The sequence below is a fragment of the Lissotriton vulgaris genome, chromosome 9 (genome assembly GCF_964263255.1).
Source record: "Lissotriton vulgaris chromosome 9, aLisVul1.2, whole genome shotgun sequence".
In the NCBI taxonomy this organism is placed as follows: Eukaryota; Metazoa; Chordata; class Amphibia; order Caudata; family Salamandridae; genus Lissotriton; species Lissotriton vulgaris.
Window position 1 is genome coordinate 77,223,782 of NC_141697.1, and position 23,980 is coordinate 77,247,761.

Consider the following 23,980-nt stretch of genomic DNA (forward strand, 5'->3'; position numbering starts at 1 on the left):
TGCACCAAGACACACAATCTAGAGTGGCAGTCTCTATGTGTTTGGTGAGGGGTCCTTTAGGAAGGCACAATTCGTGCTGCAGGGACCCTCTTTGGCCTCCTTGCCCAAGGTAATCAGGGCACCAGTTAGTAGGGACTTACAGGGAGTGCTAAAGGTATTTCCAATTGGGGTACAATTGCCCAGTTTTGGGGAAAGATCTGGTACCCAGTTAGCAGGAACCCAGTACACTTCCAGTCGAAATCACATCAAATACCAGGTAAAAGTGGGGGTGACGTCAAAAAGGGACACTTTCCTATACGGATGATCTTATGATTATGGATCTAATAGAGATAGGCTTGCAAAGGAAGATGGATGTGCTCATGGAATACTGTAACTGCAAAAAGCTAGTGGTAAACATGGAGAAGGCTAAGGTTTTGGGCTTTGGCAAAAAATCTGTAAAGTTTGGGTGGTATTTACGTTCCACCAAATTGGAAGCGGTTAATGAATACAAGCACTTAGGAGTATGGGTTGAGAAGAATTTAAAGGGGAGTCTTCATACTGAATCACTCAAAGTAGGAGCCCTAGCCGCGGTAAGTGGCCTATAAATATTTAACAGAGATTTTGGGGAGATGTCCCACAGACCAGTTTTAAAAGCGTATGCTGCCGTGATCCGCCCCCATTTTCAGTGCAGAGCCGGGCTGTTAAGCCTCAGCAGCAAAAGCTGTTGGGAACCTAAGGAAGGGAAATGTCAGAAAGGTTTACCATCTCTACCACGGTCCGCAATGATCCAGGCAGTAAGAATGGAAACAGGTCTGACGTCATGGACCAATCTGGCAGGGGTGGCAGCAGTTAAACTGAAATGGGCTAAGGGCAACAGGAAAAACCTTGAGGTCATATGTAGGGAAATGAGTGTTAGGATACGTACCCAGAATCTGCACATAGAAACCTCGAGGAGCAAACTCCGAACCCTAACGAAGGAAGTTTCCAGAGAACGCTATAGGCAGTATTTAAAGGGAAGCCTTCAGTCCAGTTTATGCTCAACCCTTGGCACAATGAAAATGATTCATTTATGTAGATTCACTACCTAACCATAGGCTCTGTTGTGAACTGTTAAGGTTGAGAATCAGCAGTAACCCATGTTATAGTAGTGTCCAGATAAAAACAGGGATGATAGATGTAGCGGCTAAATGTACCTGGGGCTTGAGTGTAAAATGGGACAATTTGCACAACCACATAGATTGTCTAAAAGTCCTGCCCCTTCAGATAACTATTTTAAGACCACTGTTTAAAAAATATGGCACCAGTAACCGCATGCAAGCAGTGGAACTCTTAATGGACATGCGTTACTTGGATGCTGCTTGTGCCATTGGGAGATTTATGATCATCGTAAAAACTGGGTTGTGAGACTGGTTGCCAGTTTTAAGTTGTTTTGAACTGTTTTTAGGAAATGCCAGTGTTTGCTCCATAAGTCTAAGATATGATCCCATTCTGTGTATATTTTATGATGTTTAAGTTTTTATGAATTTCATGAATGGCTTTTATTGTTTATAAACATTTATGATACCTTCTGAATGTATATATTTTATGATGATTAATGTTTGTGTGCTTTATGCAATTTAAAGACTAATGGTCTAAATAAACATTCTTTTGATTGACTGAAATTCCTGAAGATCTTTTTGCATCACTCAACTCAAAATTTTAAATCCACCATTCAACATCGACCAGAAAAAGAACATCTCTACATTACAGGAATGATGCTACTCATGAGTAGGATGTCATCAAAATTATTTATCCCATATATCACTGTAATAGTTACACACAAAATCAGAAAATTGACCAAATATTCCCAAGGAAACCCAGAAAATACAAATATGCATTACCTATTTGAGCCCCTCTCTGTTCATAGCAGCTGTCACACACTCGAACAGGAGCTAGGCCCCACCCTCGTTCTGGAACAGGGCGCGTCTTTTCTGAGCAGCCATCGCAGAAGCCCTCGCCGCAGGCACGGCAATGATGCTTTGTGTCATTGTCTTTGAAGAGGCTACCACATTTATGACATTTCTGTGCAACAAAAAGAATATACTGTTTACTATGAACTAAACACAAATAATTGGCCAAAAAAAGAAAAGGCTCTCAATTATGTCTGAATGCTTATGACCAAAGTAACTCAGGACTGAGAACCGATGGCTATGTGAACACAGTTTAGGTGGAAGTCGTCAATTGTAATGTACCAGAAGACACATGATCATTTCTGATTAGGCAAAGTTCAGAGTGAACTATACCCACAGCTAGGATCACATTTAATCCTCTCAGCTCTAACTGAGTTGTGAAGGGCAGTGTTCTCCAATCAGATTCTAGTTGAGCTCTTATACTTGCAGGGTATCAGTCTAATTCAGAACTTTGACTGGCCTGACCATGGCCCTGCTCCTTTGGGAGTCTTGGTGAGCCTGCGAAGGACCCATGCATGAGCCTAGGTGTGATAATTGTCTTTCACTGGCAATGGAAAATAGACAAAATCTTAACTTTGAAATAAATACATACTAACATTCTAACAGCATTACTGTAGCAATTGGTTGTCTACTCTGTACTGACTTAAATCTACCAAGGTCTAACATCCTTCCGTCTAGGTCTGCACTGCATAATATGCCTGTAATAAATAATACTTTGTTTTAAGTGCTTATACCAGCATCTAGCCACTAATGGGACCCCTTGTTTTGGCTAGAGTACAGGATCCTTTTCAGGGCCAGCTTTAGCACTGGTAGTGTCCTGTGCAACAATCTTTGTTGGTGCCTGCAACAATCTCTGTTGGTGCCCACCTAGTGCCCTCTTTCTCCATGGATTGCCTCACTACTACTCTCCAAAGGTGCCCTTTATCTCTCATAGCCTTCTCTCACATCTCTTCAATTTTTTTTAATAGAGCTACTTATACCAAATTAGTGTGTCAGAACACCTATCACACACACCCATTATAGAAAGACAATGAATCACATGTGTGTAAATCAATCTAAAGGTAATGTTACATAAAGAAATGCGGACAACAAGATGTCGGAGTCACGTGGCGTCCATATCAGGAGGTACTATATTTTAAGAATGCTTGGACTGGAGAAGCACAAACTCAGGTTTAAAACATTAACACAGTGTCTGGGATTGACTTTACTAATAAGAATTTACATCCACCCAAACAAACTCTTTTTAGCTACGAAAACTAGGGAAATTCAGTTTCCATGCAGCTTTTTAATGACATTTGATAGCGCACTGTGCTACATTAGAAGGATTGTAACAAATAAACTGGGAGCAGAAAAAAGGTCCTCAGTGACAAAAGCAGTAACCCACTGACCTGGATGCATAAACTACAATTCTGTGATCTGCATGTTGCACATGCTTTCCAGTAGGCACATTAATCCTACTTTATGATGAGTCAAAACTTCCTCTAGACAAGATCTCTTCAGCAGGTACATTTATCATCAGAGTTATTTTAACATTTTTATACCTTCATGAACATTGATAGGCACACATGGAACTCTCCAACAAGTGCTTTTAAGCCTGCAAGAAATGTCAAAAGGCAGTGACCCTCGAGCTCTGCGCCTGGTGTGGTGGCACTGGTCACATTGTCCGAAGGCCTGCCCTGGTCCTTTTACGGATCAAAACACACACAGATGGACGGAATGCAGAGCAAATCAAACATTCACCCCCAGTCCAGAGATTTGGGTTAAATCCATCGTTCTTTTGCTCACCATGCCCCTCCAGTTCAGACATGGCCATATGCAAATCAGTCTTGACCCTGTTCATCATGGGAACAGTCCAGCCCGAACTGCAAAGCCAGGTCCTTTTACAAAGGGACTAGGAGAAATAGATGCAAAGTTAGGTCTTTCGGCTGGGTTCAAGACTCTGCTCAAGAGAAATATTCTCCTACCCGAACCTGCATTTTAGTGCCAAACAGCTGTTTCCTTTACAGTGGCAAGCTCTGAATTCAAACTAATTAATTAACATCATTCTTCTAACTCAGACACTTGAGTCATCATATGCATGCATCTGTAGCATGATGAAAGGTATGGTATTGTCAACAACTACATAGACGGCAAGCGTTAACTCCTTCCTAGACAGGGTGTTTGTGAAACCCAGTCCCCATATTTACACGGACTATGCTAACATGACTGGAACTCCTCCCTTGACATTGGTACCACGTTACTATGATATGTACACATACACACACATACAAACTGTATACTGTAAACACCCATTTATAATGCAAATATAACAGAAGGGTAGAGAAGGTGTTTATATGAACATCACCTGGCCTTGTAAGTCACCCATATACTGCTAGAAGCCGCAGCATTGATTTTGCGTCACTGATCGACTCACATACAATCTGTTGTCGGAGTTTAAGTTAAACCACCCATACTATGTCACAAGAGCATGTTCTCTTGCCAATCTACATGATGTTCTTGTGATACCTGTTAAACAATGCAAACAGACCTCTCCAATGCAAGGAGCATGATATATTTAGTATAATGACAGATATAGACATGAGAAATCCTAAGAAGGAGAAACACAAATACTTACTATTATTTGGGAATTTGGTCTCCAGTATGCCGGGGCGATCTGATCCGTCAGCCAGGATGTCACTGCTTTAGTGGGGCCAATGCTCAGTTCGGTGACTGACTGTGCCATGAAGTTCATTCCGTCCAGAAGGCGCTGAGCCGCGTTGTTGTTGTCTTTCAAAAAGCCATCTGTCTGAAGACAAAAAGAAAGATTCAATGTGGTTCTTGGGTTAAAAAAAGATCTGCACCTTCATCGATCCCATATCCCAATCACCAGCATCAGATGCGCAAGAAGACTGATACAGATCATAAGGAACTAATTAGGTGTCACATTTATTATGAAACATTTGCAATGAAGTTCTTTTTAGTATTGTAAATATTATTGCATTAAGGCAGGATGATATTTCCTGGGCTAGTATGGAATTTGCTGGTATGCCCATATTTGTGTAGCCTTTTTTATTGGTACTGTAAATGCTCGTAGTGCATCATAGGGCAACCCCTTTTTCTTTGCTGAAGTAGCTCCTAATGTGATAACCTGGGGATATCTACACTATCTGTGACATCACAGGAGTATTCATGGACAATTACACACTTCATTCATTGGTTACAACTGGATATCCTAGAATCAGAAATACTATCACAATGCGTATATATGCATTTATGAAGCAAATCTCATATTATTAGATACTAAAGTGTAACCATGTTTACATTTAAAAATATATTTGAAAGGTCCAAAGAAGAATGCACTTCGATGCGGTGTAAGGGGTTTTATGTCCTGCGGGGCCTCATCTCTAGGTGCTACATGCATGAAGAGTTCCACAGTGACCAGTCAAATCGTGGGTCTTGAAACTTTTATGGAAGGAGGAAGTTGCTCAGCGATGTGGATATAAGCTCATACAGTGACACCATCCTCTGGATAGATACTGGTTTCAGGAGTAGAGAACTTGTTGGATGGGCATGGAGAACATCCTAGGAAAAAGGGTGAAGAGAAATGGGATAGATTTGCAATAGCAACTCGACGAAAATGGAAACATCAGTAGAAGACTAATGGTTTGTGAGAAGCACACCCTGTGGAAACTAAATTGCAAAGAAAGCTGCAGAAAGCCTGACTGAGGATGCTGCCGACATCCTCTTCATTCCCCCTCGACTGGTAGTCACTGCCATCAAGTTATGCAGTTGAACCAATCTGTGTATGTTTTCTACTACACAAGATGGGGGGTGTATAGAATCACTGCGGGGACATAGACTGGTGCTGCTAAAAGTTACTAAGCAGCACCTTCCCAAACCAAATAACAGGAGTGGTGCAGGAGGGTATTGGTGAGCCAGTGGCCTCAAGACAGCGTAGCTGGAGAGGTATGGACTACTGCATGGGGCTAGAATTGGCGGCATTCCAGGCTTGGGAATGCCCCAAGTAACAGAGTATTTAGCAGAGACGGGATGATTGCAGAGGCATATAACTGGCGCCTATTTGCAGTGCCGAGCTTCAACTAGATAGTGAGATTAGACACTATGTCCATGATATAAAGGGGACCGAGATGGGATCCGGGGCAGCATTTGACTAGAACTACTGTCAATGATTTGTGGTGGTGGAGGGGAGGATAGGGGTACACTGTGCATATGTTCGTGTTTTGATTGTTCACAGGTTCTATTGTACAAAGTCCAGTACATGTATATGGGTCGCTCTGGACCTTTGGTTGGCAAAAAACAAATAAAATGTGTTACGAAAAAAAAATGCATAACTGGGCCAGACCAGCTCCAAAGCCTTACAGCCTGATCCACTAACATTGATTAACAAAACCAAAAAGAGAATCAGCTCTGGAAAAAAGTCTAGCAAGGCTATTAGAGATCCTTTACATAAACAAAAAAATCAAGTTGCTGCTCACCAATTCGGTAGTTTTAAATATTTAAGGAAGAAATCTACAGCCTAATAGCATGCGTAAAAGGTCATTTTACATTAAACTTCAACTGTAGCCTTCAACCCAGACACCGCCAAATGCTCTCCTTGTTAACCAGTGTCCTCCAGATAACACAAATTTTAATTCACATTACCTAAAAGTTGCACAAACAATAAAGAAACAGCTTGGAGGCTGAGGGAGAGCAGTGAAATGAAGGAAAGCAGAACAAGTCAGTGATTTTACAGAAAAGCCTAGGGAGCAAGTGTCAAAAGATAATGCCACCTCATGATGCTTTCAGCTAAAGGAGAACCAACCTCAAAAAGCCATACTTTCCAATGGCTTTGTATCCTTAAAATCATCGAGGCACATTTTTGTCTGCCTCCATTTGCGTGAAGGAATCCCCTTTCCCTTCAATCACGCTGGGTATGTTACTTTGCCCAAGATATTTAAGCTCAATTGCTGCAGAAAATGAACAATGTCTGGATCAGCACCAAGAATGAGCATTATGGACCAGAGCTTTGCTCTGCTTACAGTCAAACGCAGAGCTAAGGTCCATGAGGTCTAAGTGAACAGCACCATGTTTGTCTACCTTCTATTTGTTCAGCAAAAGCTGCATATGAAGGCATTGCCCTGCAGTTCCCAGAACCACCATGAAGCCTTATTTAATATCTGTTTCTTGAGGGCTAATCTATCAGCATTCTTACAACAGTTTTCACAATCGGATCAATTAGTAAAATCAGACGATAACATTTTGGGTCATCTTGGAAACTTTTTTTAAGACAGGCACAATAATGAGTTTGGACCAGGTTCAGGCAAACTTGAGCTACATGCTTGTTGAATGTGTTTGTAAGTAATGGGACACATAGATGTAGATTGTGTTTATATAAATCCTTTGGGACAGGGTCTGGGCCAGGGGCTACCAGTGATAGCCTTTCTAATTTTATTAGGAAAAAAAGCAAGGGCTTACAATGTGCAGTTAAGAGTGTTAAAGGCGAGGCAGGAGATGTTGCACACACACAGTAAATTCTGGAGAAGTGGGCTACCCAGGCGTTAGCCTGGACTACAATATCAGTAACTATGTTAGAGTTATTGTCATAAACACCCTCCCAAAAGGCATAGCTTACAAAATTTCAGATTGCTTATGTGTGACATTTTCATAATTTCAATGTAATTATGAGTGACATTCAATGACTACGACACATTCCCGCGAGCAAAACCAAGCAATGAAGATGAGGGAAACATATACATTTCAGAAATCACACCCATTTGAACAATGAGAAACTAAGAAGATCTTAAAACTACTGCACAGCCCCAGAAATGGAAGGGCACCTCAGTGCCTGCTCTGTCGGGCCATGAGATTCTGCAGGACACAGTGGGGCAAGCGTTTTGCTGTAAAATAACAACAGTAAGGTGCCGCCATCATGATCCACATGAGGGCACGGTCTCTGCCGGGCCAAGGGTCCAGATAAATGTTTATATTTATCAAAAGTTTCACTGAGAGAAAGAAAGAGGACATATGAATCGCTCGCTCTGAGACAGACAGGGCAAGGCTGGTTCATTGAGCAACCTAAAAATTCACAGTACAATATATTCAGTGGTTAACCATAGCCCCCTCCACTGCGGGCCGGGGTGGGTGGGGGATCAGGGGGCCTTCGTCCTTCACTGTGCACAGCAGCGGTCCCCTGGCCTGAGAGCTCCTAACTGAGCAAGGGGGGGCTCCTCAATGTACTTTGCAGGGGGACCCCCTCACGTCTTGTAACACCACTGAACATATTCCCAAATGTTTGCAGACCATTTGCAGCAAGTCGTTATGCACTGCACTGCAGAAGCTGCTAAAATGAATGAACTCCTGTGCAGTGAGATGATCATGATTGAACTACGATGAGAGACTGGAGCAGCAATAAATGTGATGCGGCGGCTCCTGGTGCCGACTCCCAGGACTCTGCTCAAGTCACTGCAGTGTGCAGACGCACTCATGGGTCATTGCAGTGTGCAGGCACACTCGTGGAATGCTCGTCAGCCCGGTCATAGCCGCCCTACCTCAGCGCACAGCCGATGAAGGACTTTGAGCCGGCTGCCTGTGCAGCCCATGCCACGGCTCTGCCCCAGCCCCCTGCCCCGACATGCACTCTCACAGTGAGTCTTGGACACAGCACTGCTGCAGTGCAACCGCGCCGCCACTGTCACTACCTGCTTTAGTTCACCCAGGCTAGGCGTGCATAGGTGGTCAAGGAGCTAAAAATGGGTGACAATGCATTTTGATAAGGTAATGTGGAAAGCCACATTAAAATGCTTTAGTCTAACGCCTAATGCGTGGTACTTGGAAGGGCTGTTTCTCACAAGTAAAACCAAGCAGTGAAGTCTACCGAAAACCATATTATCAGAAATTACCTGCTTTTTGAATAACTAAAAGCTCTAAAAGGCCTTGAAACTGCTGCAATCCCTGTGAAAGTAAAAGTCAGCCGTTTATAGGCTGTTAAATCAAACACAAGTCAGAATTTTGTACAACCCACATCCTGGACTCATCACATATTTGAAGGTGTCTCATACATGATAATGAACAACAAGCATTGGCATAGCCAATATGATTCACTTTTGGGACCTTATAAGTATTTAATTATGCAGCACAATATCCTTGGTGCAACAACATCAACCGTTGCATGGCTTAACACTTATAAGGTCCCAAAGGCGAGATCTATTGGCTATGCCAATGCTGGTTAAACATGGTAATAATACTGTCTGGACAAAGATTTCACCTCTATAGTATCAATTTGACAAACACAAAACTAAGCGACTGAAAGATGATCATTTAACCTTTGAAAAAGGTGCTTCCTCTGTGTGCATTCATATGACTACGTTTTTGTAACTTTGATCCGTTTGAGCTACAAACTTTAATTTTTCTTAATATCTGCAAATTATGCAGCACATGATGGATTATGCATCAAATCCAATATTTATGTGAAAAAAAGCAGCTGCCGCAGATATGCATAATTCCACTGGCATACACAGGTTTGACATGGAGCCATTTAGCGCCACCTTATGAAATATATTGTAATGTGTAGCTTTAATGGCACACCAAGTATTTTTTCGTAATTTCCTCAGCCATTTGGTGGGCTTCACTTCAGCTTGGGGGTGTGGGTGTTGTACCATGCAGGTAGAGTGCAACGGGTCTGCAGAGGTGGTCTTGTGCAACAACAAACACTTGAAAGATGAATGAAAGGAGGGGGGCGCTAGAGGGCGCCGGACGAGATGGCCGCACTCGCGTGAGGCTCCGTCTAGACCATTCAATATTTGCAAATTTATCCTGTTTCCCCGGCGCTTTTGCCCTACACCCCGGCGGAGCTTGATCCGCTGCCATCGGTGACTCACTGGGGCGATCTGCGAGGTGTTTGCAGCTGTCCTGCGGGCGCCCGGAGCTGAACGGTCCCAGGCCGGGACGTGGACGACGGAGAGACTCCGGCGGGCGCAGAGCGGAAGCTCCGCTGCGATCTAGGCCCTTGCTGCCGTTGCTGCCTGCGAGAGCGGAGCCCTGGTGACGGCGCTTCGTGGCTGTGGAGGCGGAGAGGCGGTGCTGACAACGGGATCCCCCGGAAAGACTGCGACGCTTTGGACGGCCTGGACTTGGCCCTGCTGGTCCCGGTGAGTGGGGCGTGGGCGCTACGCTAGCCCGGTGCTGCGGAGGTGGTGCTAGGCCGCGATAGCCCGCGCCGCGTGAGCTCGGGCCGGGGGGGCCGGGGAGAGGGTCGGCTGAGGAGCGGAGCGGCTGAGAGGGACAGGAGCTTAGGCGGAGCCGCGCTCTGGGCTGCCGGTGAGAGTGTACATCGCCACACACGTGGCACTGGGAGACCTGCTGCGCTGGGTGAGGCGGGCCTGTAAAGCGCCCGCCATCTTGGGGCCTCCTTCCACCTGGCAGCTGTTCGTTGCACACCGGGGATCGGCACATCACCAGCGCTACCTCTCCTGCTATTGGCGCTGCCAGAGAGGGGACACGGACCTGGGGGCCCTTCTGTGCTGCCTTTCTGTTGCCTTGGGCACTACGCTCCACGGCCCATATCTGCACTGTGGACCTACACGAAGATTGCCTGGCGCGCCTCGCCTGCTGGGGTGACGGTACTACTTGGCCTGGACTGGGGGTGCCCATTGGCCTGGGCCTGGACATAGTTCACAGTGCGCGGCGGCTGATATCTGCACTGATAGCATTTTGAAAGACTTACCCGAGATAACTGCCCTGCATAGCTGAGTCTCGGACCACGCTGAGTTAGATCGCAGTCATGGGCAGGCCTGATAGAAACCAGCCTAAAATCAACTTCGATGCAAAAAAGACTGCGCATTCATCCTCCCAGGCGCCAGCGGACACCGACCAGGGTGGGGCTGTTGGGGGTACGCCTAATCTGGAATCCACACTGGTGGCTATGCAGAAGACTCTGCAGTCTATTGAGGGCACCATGGAGTCTGTAAATCATCGTCTTGATCAGATGGCGACACAATTTGACCGTCAGAACGAACGGATGGGAGAGGTGGAACAGCGAGTTTCCGCCACGGAGGATGGTCTGGCCACGGTCTCGTCCAAAGTCTTTAATATGGAAAGAGTGCTGGCGGTCATACAAGCGAAGAATGAGGAGTTAGAAGGGAGGTCCAGGCGGAACAACGTTCGCGTTACAGGCCTGCCGGAATCCACGAACGTGGGGCGCATGGAAGACTTCATGGAGCGCATGATCATCGACATATTTGGGGCTGACCAGCTATCCCGTGTCTTCATTGTGGAGCGTGCGCATCGGTCCCTAGCTAAGAAGCCTCCGCCAGGAGCGCCGCCGAGGCCTATTGTGGCAAGGATCCTGAACTATAGGGACCGGGACACTATTCTACGGCTCGCCAGGGAGAAGGGCTCCATAGACTATCAAGGTAACAAACTGGAGTTTTATCCCGACTTCACCATGGCAGTACAGACGGCACGTAAGGAATTCGCGTCGGTGAAACAATTGCTGAGGGCGGAGACCATCGCTTATGCCATGCTGTACCCTGCGCGTCTTCGGATTGGGCCTCCATCGGATAACAAGATTTTCTCCTCGCCCAAGGCAGCCCTGGACTATGCCAAAAAACTGAAAAAACGTGCTAAAGAACCGCCTGGACGTCATGAAGGGGATGATGAAAGGCGGGACGAGGAGGCCTGACCTGCATTGCACTGCTGACTATGATGATGGGGGAAATGCGGAGTATTGCACTGGGTTGCCTCTATTGCAGCGTATGCAGTAATTGCTGAAGAGACGCTCGGGCGTTTCAGCCCCTGGTACCCTTTGCGTTGTTGCTCTATATGTTGCGCGAGGGGGAGTGCTATGGTGAATACTGCCCTTGCTGAAGCTGCCACCCCGCAGTAGCGGGGGCTCTCTTACAGTGGAACTCAGCTAAATGTGGTCTGTTGTGCATTATGTGCTACTGCGCTGGATGAGGTGGCCTCTCTGGGACTTAGGCGATGTTCTTGGGAAGTGAACGCTTTCAGGGGCGCCCAGTGCAATGTGCTGTTATATGAATACCATCGGGTCTGATGCTCTGACCGTGGGGGTGGGTAGAGGGGTTGGGGTTGTTGTCAACGGCAATGGTCTGCACTCTCGTCAGTTCTGGCGAGGGTGGTGTGCCACTACGCCTCCAGATAAGGGAGATCCCCAAATGTGGCTGTTTGCATTGTTGGGGGTTGCAAAGGGGGGGGGGGCACGGGGAGGCTTTGGCAAGTTGGGAGTGCTGAAGTGGGCGGCGGGATGGGGGATGGGATGTTGCAACTAGTTGGGTTGTTGATGTTTTTCCTGGTCAAGGGGATTGAGTCTGAGTCATCTTTGAGCTGTGAGTGGGGCTGCAGTTTGTGGCTCCGGGTCTTTCCAAGCGCCAATGGGGCTATATCTAGGAGGGTGAGAGGTGGGGGATGGTTTAGAGGGCAGGGGCTGCCGAGGATGAACGCACTGCTGGGATACTTACACCTTAGGCGATATGGATAGGGGGGGCACCATCACGTGTGTTACATGGAATGTGCGAGGGCTAAACAAGCCGCAGAAAACTAGACAAATGCTTGCCTTTTTGAATAGACATGGGGCACAAGTAGCATTTCTACAGGAGACGCATCTCAAGGGGGCGGCGGCCGAAATGGTGGGCAAACAGTGGGCGGGAGCGAGGTGGGCCACGTCATATTCTTCCTATGCCCGTGGGGTAATGATTCTGATAAAAAAGAGTGTTCCATTTGAGGTGCTACATGAGGAGGTGGATCAGGATGGTAGATATATTGTTGTGCAGGGTAAACTGTGTGGCACGTTGATCACTCTTCTCAATGTCTACGGTCCGAATATAGATGACCCTGATTTTTTCATTGCACTTTGGAACAAACTGTATAGCCTACCACCGTCGGCAATCCTCTGTGGGGGGGACTGGAATATTACATTGGATTCTGAGTTGGATAGGAGACACGACCGGCCTTGTGAACGTAAGAGAGGGACGGATGCGGTGCGCGAGGGTATGAATGGGCTGCAATTGTTGGATGTTTGGCGCTTGCAGAATCCTGGCAGGCGGGAGGGAACTTGCTACACATCAGCGCACAATACGTGGTCGAGATTGGATTATTGGTTATTGACCCGAGATGTGAGTGGATGGGTGCTGAATGCGGAACACCTGCCCCGAACGCTTTCGGACCATGCCCCTGTTGCACTGAAGCTGCGGATACCTACACATGCTCCTGCCCCATTTACCTGGCGACTCTCCCCTGGAGTGTTAACGGATCAAGTGTTGTGCGAGCGTCTGCGGCAGATAATTGAGGAGTTCTTCGAGACCAATGTGGGCTCCGTCGATAGTATGATCACGGTGTGGGAGGCCTTTAAGGTCTCAGTGCGGGGTGCATGTATCGGGTTGCGGTCCGGGTCCTCACGTCCATCAGAGACTCTATGTCCAAACTGGAAAGGGAGTTGTTGGCTTTAGAACGCCGGCTGGAGGAAGGGGCCGAAAGCACATTGCTAGCGGATGTTAGGACAAAGGTCACAGAATATAATGAATTGGCAGACCAGGAGGTGAAATTTCTATCCAAACGCGCTACAGCCAGATATTATGGAGAGGGGGGTAGGCCGGGCAAGGGACTAGCTGATAGGATTCGAGACCCTTGGGCTAGGCACTGCACTGTATTGGAAATTGAGGATCAGGGAACTGTGGTGACTACGTCGGATGCTTCTCGAGACACTATGCGCAACTCTATGAACATAGAGAAACGGCGGACGAGGCAGAAATATCGCGGTATTTGGAGGATGTAGCGCTGGTGTGGCTCTCCAGGGGTCAACAGGAATTCCTAATGCATCATGTTACCGAGGCGGAATTCAGAGACGCGATAGCAGCCCTGCCGAATGGGAAGGCGGCTGGCACAGATGGCCTGCCCGCCGAATTTTATAAAACATATGCAGATTTGCTTATTCCGCGGCTGGCCATGGTCCTAGAGGAAGCTTTTGAATGCGGACGACTTGCGGGAACTATGAGAGAGGCACTCTTGGTGGCGCTTCCTAAGCCCGGAAAGCCTCTAAATAGGTGCGAGTCATACGTCCCCTTTCACTAATAAACACTGATGTTAAAATAATAGCCAAAGTGCTAGCCACGAGACTGCGTCTCCTCCTGCCGGTTATGTATTACCCGATCAATCGGGGTTTATCCCCCTCCGGTCCACCACTCACAACCTGAGGACCTTGTTCGCCGTATTACATCTCCTTAAGCCAGACCTAGCCGCGGTGGCAGTCATGCTTGATGCCGCCAAGGCTTTTGATTCAGTGGCATGGAAGTATATGCTGGCCGTTCTGCATCGGATGGGAGTGCCTTTCTTCTTCACGTCACTAATTGCCCTGTTGTATAATGCACCCACGGCGAGAGGTAGGATTAATGGTCACGTCTCTGCCTCCTTTCCAATACAGCGGGGGACAAGGCAGGGCTGCCCTCTATCGCCCCTGCTTTTTGCCATCATGATGGAACCGTTGGCCTGTGTCTTGCGTCAGAGGTATGCGGAGGCAGCGCTGAAGTTCCCTCTCAGATCGTTGGCCGTATCAATGTACGCTGACGACATGGTCCTATATGTCAGAGACCCGGCGCTTCACCTGGAGCGCATACTTCGAGAGTTCATTAAATTCGGCCGGCACTCAGGACTGACCATAAATTGGGACAAGCCAGTGGTAATGCCTCTCACGGACGTCACTCACCAGGTGCCATTGGAATTCCCGCTGGAGTGGGCGACGGAATCAATTAGATACCTGGGCGTTTGGGTGCACAGGGATTACCAAGAAGTCATACGGGCCAACTACGGCGTTGCCATTTCCAACCTGGAAGACCAGGTGGCGAGATGGACTCGTCTCCCACTGACTCTGGCGGATCGCGTGTCTTTGATTAAAATGGTAGTGCTGCCGAAATTTCTTTACCTATTCGTCAACATTCCGGTCCCGCTAAGATCACACTTCTTTGAGAGACTGCGATCCCTGCTGATAGCTCTCACCTGGGCCGGCAAGAGGCCGCGAGTGACTTGGGAGGTACTGACCAAGCCATACGATCTAGGTGGGTTTGCCTTGCCGGATATGAGACTTTATTATCTTTGCGCACAGGCACACTTTGCGAGCTACTGGATAAACTCTCCGCCATACACTCCGCACGTAGCGTTGGAGGCAAGTGCAGTTCTGCCGTATCCCCTAAGGGCTATGATAGTAAATAAGCACTCGGTGTTCGAGAAGGGGGAGATTGATACCGTGCGCCTCACGGCGACTGCATGGACTACCCTGGGTAAACGGGCTGGCAGGCTGCCGCTATACGCTCCGGCCATGCCGCTACTTTATCACTCGGATATCTCTGTCTCGGGCGAGCCGGGAGGGCTGCAGACTCTGCGAGAGGCTGGACTACAGACTATGGGGGACCTATTTCCGGGAGCATCGTTCCTCTCCTCTCAGGAGATGACCACCCGCTCGACGAATGCTACTATGTCCACCTTTGTGTATGTCAGACTGCGTGCTGCTGTGCGTGACTTATACCCAACATATCCGGAGGAACCATTGGCCCTAGGTGCATTGCAGTTGCTCTATACGGTCAAGGACAGGACTAAATTGCTATCTAAATTATATAAGGCTGCACAGGAAGATGAGGGTGGAGGGGCGACCCTGGCCAGAGCAAGGTGGGATAGGAGTCTCCCGGAACCGCTGAGTGATGACGACTGGAATGAATGCTGTGCTATGACCGGTGGGTATGTGATCAATGGCAACTTCCGCCTTCTGCATTATAAATTTCTACAACAGTGGTACTATACGCCGGCCCAACTGGTACGATATGGGCTCAGGTCCACTGCTCAATGTGTCCGCTGCGGAGCTGAGGACGCTGACTTTATACACCTGGCCTGGGGTTGCCCACGCGTCTACGACTATTGGAAGGAGGTGACTGAAAGGCTAACTGTCATGGCCTCAACTGAGGTAAAGCTGGATGTACGCCTGTGTCTGTTGGGCATTGCCTCTGGGGTGGCTGCGCCGTCGCGGCGGCTTGTGGTGTTGGCGCTTCAATTAGCCAGAAGGAGGGTTGCTATGGTCTGGGGAGGAAGGAGAGCGCCTGAGGTGCAAATGTGGCTGAAAGATATGGCCTATTCCAGGGACCAATTGAACTGTTACTATGACGAGTTACCTGAGGCATCTCGCCCGAGGGATGTCTGGGCTCCGTTTACACTCTATATGCTCTCTTTAACAGACACTAATAGCGACGAGAGTGTGACTGCTGCTTTATCAGACTGCGAGGAGGGAGCGGCTTGAGAAGTTTTTGGGGCGGAGGCGTTTGGTTAGCCCTGTATATGGTATGAATGCCTGGGCGGTGGTCATGGCAGTGAGAACGTAGTGGGCTGCAAGGACTGGCATGGTACCCATAGTTACTGATCCTCGCTATGGCCTCTGGATGGCTCTGGGAAGGGGGTGAACGTTCCCTACCTGGGAAGTGCTGTTAGACATACGTTGTATTAGCTGCCCTGCCACATCATGCCTACTAGACTTGGACTACTCACTGAAACCAGGATGGGACGGGGGGGTGGGGTTGGGATTTGTTGAAGTTACCTTTCTTTATAAAAACTGAAAATTAGACCGAGATCACATGGGGGCGTACGACCGCACTCTAAGGGTGCGCTGTAAATATTGCATCTGGATTAACTGTAAGTGCCTACGTGAGCTAAGACTTTTGGACTCCTGCAATCGTGCCTCTGGCGTTTGATGTCAAGCTTGTATGATAACTGTGGTACACCGATTGCGGCCGGCCCCAACAGTGGGTTGTAGGCACACCGCTGTGTATATGAATAATGTGCAATAAAGGTCTGCCAAAAAAAAAAAAAAAAAAGATGAATGAAAGGAAGGCACAATGATCTTTGGTTAGACACGTTTCAAGGGCCACGGGTGTGTTGATTCTTTGACTTTACAGCTCCTTTGGTTTTCAGATTGATAGTTTTCTGAACTGAATTCACTTATATATAGTTACAAAGTAATCCCAGAAAAAGAGGTCAAATGCTTTCGGAAAATGAGCTGCAGCCCCTGGTTAGAGTAGATCCTGTCAACCAAAGCACCTCTCAGTTTCAGAGCTGCAGACAAAGGAGATAATGGTCGCATGGAGGACGTTTCTAGATTTAAAGGGACATGTATGTTCCATTCGAGACCGGACTGGAATCTACCGGCGGCATCATTTGACCCATGTGTACATGTGTGTACCTGCTTCGGATGCTGTAGGTCTGTTGATGGTGTCGCCTGAGATGGGTGAAGTGCTCTGTCACCCCGCCGTTTCCGTGCCCCTTTTGAGAGTGGTGCAAGCTTCGTCGATGCGGACTTAAGCTGGTTCATAACAGAGCCTGCGGGTGCACAAGTTACTTCGGGCTCGCTTTGGGTTAAAGTGTTATTAACAACAATTTACCTGAAGCTGCTATTTATATCGCATGGGAATGGCTCCGCTAACCCGACCAAACGATGGGTAGAGCATGGACCAAGGTTCAATAGACAGTATTGATTATTGTGACCTTTTTTTAACTTTCAAACTGCTATTGTTGCTGAGTGAAGTCCAGATCAGTGGTAACCGTGTGTGTTGTCTTGTTTTAAGTAAAATAATGAAAGCTGCGCTCGCTTGACGGGCGCCGTGACAGGCTTGTCATGCCTCAGCCCCCAGAAACAGACAAGGCCAGCGTTTACCTTATGGGAGTGAGCAGCGGCAGGCGCGATAATTGCAAACAGATGGCACTGCAGTTCGCTCCGGCAAGGTAAACGCAAATACATGCACGAGGGCTCATAGGAAACAGTGCAAAAAATGCACGAGTTTTCACAAAGGAATACTATATCTAAGCAAGGGGTGATTACACGACCTTGCCCCAGCTGAGTGATCAGCTAGTTGTGTCAATATGAGTGGCCAGCCAGGGGTGGCACAATACATGCTGAAGCCTCTGGTAGGCCTTGGATGCACCTATGCCCTGGGTACCTATAGTACACTGTATAGGGGCTCATAAGGTGACCCAATACCCAATTGGAGATGTACCTAAAGTACATGTAGTCCATTTTACAGAGAAAGCAGATAGCCTGGGGCCCTGATTAGCAGAATCCCAGGCCAACTAAGTCGAAAACCAGCTAAACACTAGGCAAAAAATCTGGGGTAACCATAGTCAGGTATCCACCTTCCTACAATGGGTACCAATTTAGTGGCTATTTTATATTAGCAAAACATGATGCCCAGTATCAAAAGACTGCTTCATAACTGCCACAGAATGTTTTCTTATTCAGCAGTTTAAATTGGGGAAATAAGCATTACACATTTATTTTTCAGCAGTTTAAACGGTGCGAACTTTGGCTTAGGGAAAAAAAAGTGCTTCATAACCAATACAGACTATATTAGTAGCGTAGTCTGTCTGTAGTTACAAAGCACTATTGTTACCCTTTTCATATGCTAGGTTCGCGCTACTTAAGCTGCTGAAAAATAAACGTGTATTGATTGCACGTTTATTTTCAGCAGTTTAAATACCGCAAACTTTGCCCGGAAAAAAAGAGCGCTTCACAGCTAATACAGAAAACATTAGTAATGTTGTCTTTAACTGTTATGAAGCACTCTTTTTTTTTTTCTCTTTAGCCAACGTTGGCGCTATTTAACTTCCATAAAACACATAGGGTAGGAGGGTCTCAGGGAAGTTTAAAGACCTGCCCAGGTTAGCATCCCCTTATGCTAACGTGATCAACCTAAATAAACCTGGGGGTCTACTGTTGAGTAAATTTTATACTTTGAAATAATAAGACTTATGCCCAATATTAGGTGCGAGGTAAAATACCTTTCAGTCTTCAAAACCAAGCTTATAGTCCAACATACATAACCACCAGTAACAGTAGGTGTGACCCAATGTCCAGGGATATATTCCCATCAAAGTCTTGTTAATGATCAATATTATCATCTGGTCATCCACAGTTAGGGATGGTGCGTCTCTAGATCATTGAGACAATGTCCATTCCCTCCATGAGAGACAGGGTTACGACCCCCAATTACTCGTAGACCATATGTATGACCATTTAATGGGAAAAAGTGCAGTGCAAAGAACCTAAGTGAAAGTGAGATTAAAAATAGAATAGAGGAGCTATCTCACCTGCTCTTTATTACAGACCACTTTGATAGCCCCTGACAAGTTGACAATACACTTGGCATGTTTTTCGAACTACAATTTAATCTAAGCGGACGTCATTTTGTAGTTCTTTCAAATTCACAGTATCTATTTAATATCATGGATTTTTGTTGCTATAATTTCCATACTGTATCTCGATGCATCGACATGGACTAATCTGTTGAATATAGACCCATTTGGAAACTTTCCATACTCGTGAACCTGGGAAACGACATTTTCGTTTACCACGTAATCATCCTGTAGTTTTTACCTTCTCGCGAGATTTGTCATCGATCGCGAGAGCACGCGGTATGCTGCTCTTCGGATTCCCGGTCCTTACCCATACAAGTGCTATGGTTTCAAACTTTATATTTAGGGATTGACCAAGAACCAAAGATGAGTTAGTCTGTCTGCCACATCGGCCCAAGCTAGAGTCCACTTTGACTCGCAAGCGTCTAGAACTACAGGTCAGCTCGCGATTACGTCAGTTTGTAGTTCATAGATCTCATGAGAGAGAACTATTATCGCGAGACTACGCCATATCGGCAGGACTTTCAACTTTGTCGAGACCAGAGCTACCCTGGCGTTTATAAACTTATATGGAGTAAGTCCCGACCATATATTCGTTTTCTTGATTTATACCAAAAATTTGCTCACTACTAATACATTTTTCGAGCTAGAAACGATCCTATTGCTCGAGACCCCGGTGCTCTTAGTTTCAAATTAGCCCTGCCCTCCTCCTAACGTTGCCTCCCCCAGACTTAGGTATAGTCTGAGGCAACGAAGGAGAGGTAAGGAGATCCTTGACCTGACTTTCAGAATGTAGCACACTGGAGTAATACTTTTAAGAACTGTTTTAGATATGCTACTCTGAATTCTATGAATGGTTCTGATATATAGAAAGTTGCTGAGTGACTGCCCATTTGGAGGGCTTGTGGGTGAGATTTTTTAGAAAGTAGTAATAAGAAGGGGTTTGTAAGCTTAGTAAAGAGAGAGGGGATAGATTGTAGGAGTAAGGAAGCGAATCATCCTACTCTATTACCAAGCACCCCTTTTCCTTGCTTTCACTGCCCGTGGCCTCCCCTATCCTGAGCCTGGTCCAGGTGAGGTGAGGTCCTATCCCCTGTCATTATGGGTGAGCAAGGTAAATTGAATGCCTTTTTGTATCCTTTCATATTGTCATACCCAATATACTGACATCACTGTTTGTTTATTGTAGGTGATTACTATACCAAGTGACATGGAGGAATAGTTACACATATCCTTAATGGTTTGATGGTTTCACAATTTGATATTGGTTTATTGATTTATATGTAGTACGCACATGCAGTGACAAAAATTGTTTAGAACAGAGGCCCCGAAGAAAGCCCTGGGAGTTTGTTCCCTGGTTGGCAGAAACATGTCGTCCCTTATGCAGCTATTTGGCGAAACTGCTTTTTTGCGCTGTTCTTGGTTTTAATCAGAAAGAGACCAATAGCTATTAAAGTTTTCTCGCTATTTGTCCTCTATTCTATTTTTAATCTCACTTTCACTTAGGTTCTTTGCACTGCACTTTTTCCCATTAAATGGTCATACATATGGTTTACGAGTAATTGGGGGTCGTAACCCTGTCTCTCCTGGAGGGTATGTACATTGTCTCAGTGATCCAGAGACGCACCATCCCTAACTGTAGATGACCAGATGATAATATTGATCATTAACAAGACTTTGATGGGAATCTATCCCTGGACATTGGGTCACACCTACTGTTACTGGTGGTTATGTATGTTGGACTATGAACTTGGTTTTGAAGACTGAAGGGTATTTCACCTCGCACCTAATATTGGGCATAAGTCTTATTATTTCAAAGTATAAAATTTACTCAACAGTAGACCCCCAGGTTTATTCAGGTTGATCACGCTATTTAACTTCCAAAAAAATAAAAGTGTAATAAGTACATGTTTTTTCCCCAGCAGTTTAAATAGCTCGAATCTTGCACTTCATAACTAATGCAGACAGCATTATATATTTATATTACAGCATCTCGTCCACCTGTACAGACCTCATTTAATCAGGCAGAGGCCAATAGCTAAACTCTCCGTACCGATCCGTTGTGTGTGGCATTGATGGTGGGGTCATCCGGCAGGTCGGGTGCCTGTACTGGAATAGCTTGTCGACCACATGTTCTGGGCACCACAGGAAGGAAAGGTCCTCACTTTTACAACTCACTATGCAGTCTAACTTCAGTAAAGAAGCTCAGCATGGGGGGCGTGGCCAACTGCCGAGCATGGCGGCAGCTTAACCCGGGAGCTCCGCTAGGCACTCCGGCCCGCACACTAATCCGAATACCCATCCGTGTATCGACCTGCCTGAAGGGGTGAAATCGGCCCCGGGAACCGAGCGGCACAGAACGAACCGCTCCCAGCGAAAATCCGACGCCGGGAAGTGCCCCATCCGTCGATGGGGAGGCGAGGCCTGCAGCGACTCAACAGCACCGGCCCTGGGTTCGGAGGCGAGCCGACCGGAAGCGCACCTCACCCGGCCGGGAGGGGACGGAACTAGCCGGCGACCGGTCCTCCTTGATTGGCAATGAGCTCCGCCTCGGCGCTCACACAACGTTGCACCTGAGGGCGCCCTTCGCCCAAGACTCCAGTAGAAGCAAGGTCAGTGGGGGCCCCGCACACCATCGAGGAAGCGCCCCAACGAAAGCGGCGCGAGTAGGCGGACGGCGCCTGGACCGGCGCAGTCCCTCCACACCACTAAATATCACCCCGGACTGCCATTAGTCAGAGGGGCTGCCCACACCGTAGTGGCACCAGCCCCCGGAGGCACATTGCGACCTTAACGCGCAGCGGCGCGCTCCACGTGGAGGAGTGAAAGAATACGGAGTCAGGGACCTATGCGCGCCGCCATTAACACAGCGGGAATCTCTCCACTGCTTCCAAAGGCAGCCACAGACCGGCCGCACCACGGGCTGAGACGAGTCTAAACCCTGCACCTTTAACCGGCTGCATCAACGACACACAGCGGGGGGAAGGCCTGCATAGACACTGGTAACGCTAGCAAGCCATCATGGCGGGCAAGAACACGAGGAGCATGTCTGCGACGCAATCAAAGCTGGACAAGTTTGCTTACGCCCACACCAGTCATTCGCAAGGGCCTGGTCGGCACTCAGCCGGAGCTTCCTCTGACACCAACGGGGCTGGAAAAGTCACACTGGAGGCCATCATGAGAACCCTCACAGACGTCCAAGCGACGGTCGGCACAATCTCCACGGAAGTGACCCTGCTGCGAGCAGATTTCAAGAAAATATCGGAGAGGGTGGCCCAAGTAGAGGTGGTCACGAAATCACTTATTGAGGACACCTCGGACCTGCAGGTGGCAATGGAACGACTAGAAAAAACCACCAAACAACTTCAAGAAAAGCTGGACGACCAGGAAGGACGCTCAAGAAGAAACAACGTCCGTATTCTAGGCCTTCCGGAATCGGAGGGGAAAGGGGCCATGGACCTGTATATAGAGGACCTTATCAAGACAAAACTGCAGCCTAAAGGGCTATCAGCCTTCTTCTCCGTTGAAAGGGCTCATCGAGTCTCCGGGGGTACACCCCAACCAGGGGCCACACCGCGACCGGTGCTGGCCAGACTCTTCAACTATAGAGACAGGGACGCCATTTTGCAAGCGGCCAGGGTGGCGCCGCCGGTGAAGATCCTGAACTCCACGCTGGCGTTCTTCCCGGACTACACGGCCGAGGTGGCCAGGCGTCGAAAATCCTTCAATGCAGTCAAAAAGACTCTGAGAGACAGGGAACTACCCTACTCGATGCTGTTCCCCGCTAAACTGCGGATTGTGGCCGAGGGGAGGACGTGGTTCTTCGACAATCCTGAAGTAGCGCGAGAATGGCTGGACGGCTGGAGACCGGCGGGCAAGCCTCAACGCCCGCGCAAAGACCGCCAAGATCACCGTAAGGAGAGAACACCGGAACGCCGCACGCACAGCCCGGCCACTGAACAGGGCGCAGCCGGGGGACTGGACTCCGATCTTGAAAGAGATCCCCTTGATTCGGGACAGCCTAACAGGGGATGAATGACTACGCTGGAAGCATCAAGCATTGATCACTACACTTGGGACCTTGGGCCGATGGAACCGAGTAGGGCGGGTTCTGGCCGGTGCCTGTAGGGGACTCACCAACCCCACAAGCAAGTAAGACTAGATAGGGGGGGGAATCAAGCACTCTGCCAAGTTGGGGATGCGGGCGGGAATTCGTCCGTGGTGCAGGGGAGCAGGGAGGGGGTGGTGGGTTGGGAGTTCTGAAGTTCGAGTTCAAGTTAAGTTACACGGTCATCACTATTGCGATCTCACAGGGCATGAATACACCACACACTATGGGTGGCGTGCACCGCCTCCGCACTCTGGCACCCTTCTCCTCCTGACAATGGAGACCTCGGTTCAATCATACACATGGCACAGCATAATCAAGCTACACCAGCGATGGGTACCCAGGCGACGACTGTAGTGCCCCCACTGAAGCTCCTTACTTGGAATGTCAGAGGGTTGGGAGACAAAATAAAAAGGGGTTTGGTGCTGCAAACAGTTAAGCGTGCTCGGTCAGACCTGGTACTGCTGCAAGAATCACATTTAGCGGGAACCACCTGTAAAGCCCTGAACAGGCGTGGATACACCATGGCGGTACATTCCGAATTCACCTCGGGTTCCAGGGGCACTGGGATCCTCCTCAGGAACAGCTCCCCCTTCCTGGTCACTAGCCGCAAGACGGATGACCAGGGCAGGTTTGCAGCACTCTCAGGCCAATGGGAGGGAAGGGCCTTGAATGTGGTATCAGTCTACATCCCCCCTGCACTGCACGCTACGGCCCTCCCGGCGCTTAGCCGATTCCTTATTGATCTCCCCGAGGGAGATGTGATCATGGGGGGGGATTTCAATGCCAT

General features: G+C 48.0%; 1 protein-coding gene across 1 annotated transcript in view; it reads right to left on the reverse strand.

Annotated features, from left to right (window-relative positions):
• Nucleotides 1-23,980, reverse strand: part of ZFYVE1 (zinc finger FYVE-type containing 1) — a 210,771-nt gene that overhangs the window by 22,888 nt on the left and 163,903 nt on the right. The window contains exons 9-10 of the mRNA XM_086937085.1: nucleotides 4,543-4,713; nucleotides 1,860-2,040 (exon numbers count right to left, since the gene is read on the reverse strand). Of these exons, the coding sequence (XP_086793211.1) occupies nucleotides 1,860-2,040; nucleotides 4,543-4,713 (352 nt within the window). The remainder of the gene's footprint in view (nucleotides 1-1,859; nucleotides 2,041-4,542; nucleotides 4,714-23,980) is intronic.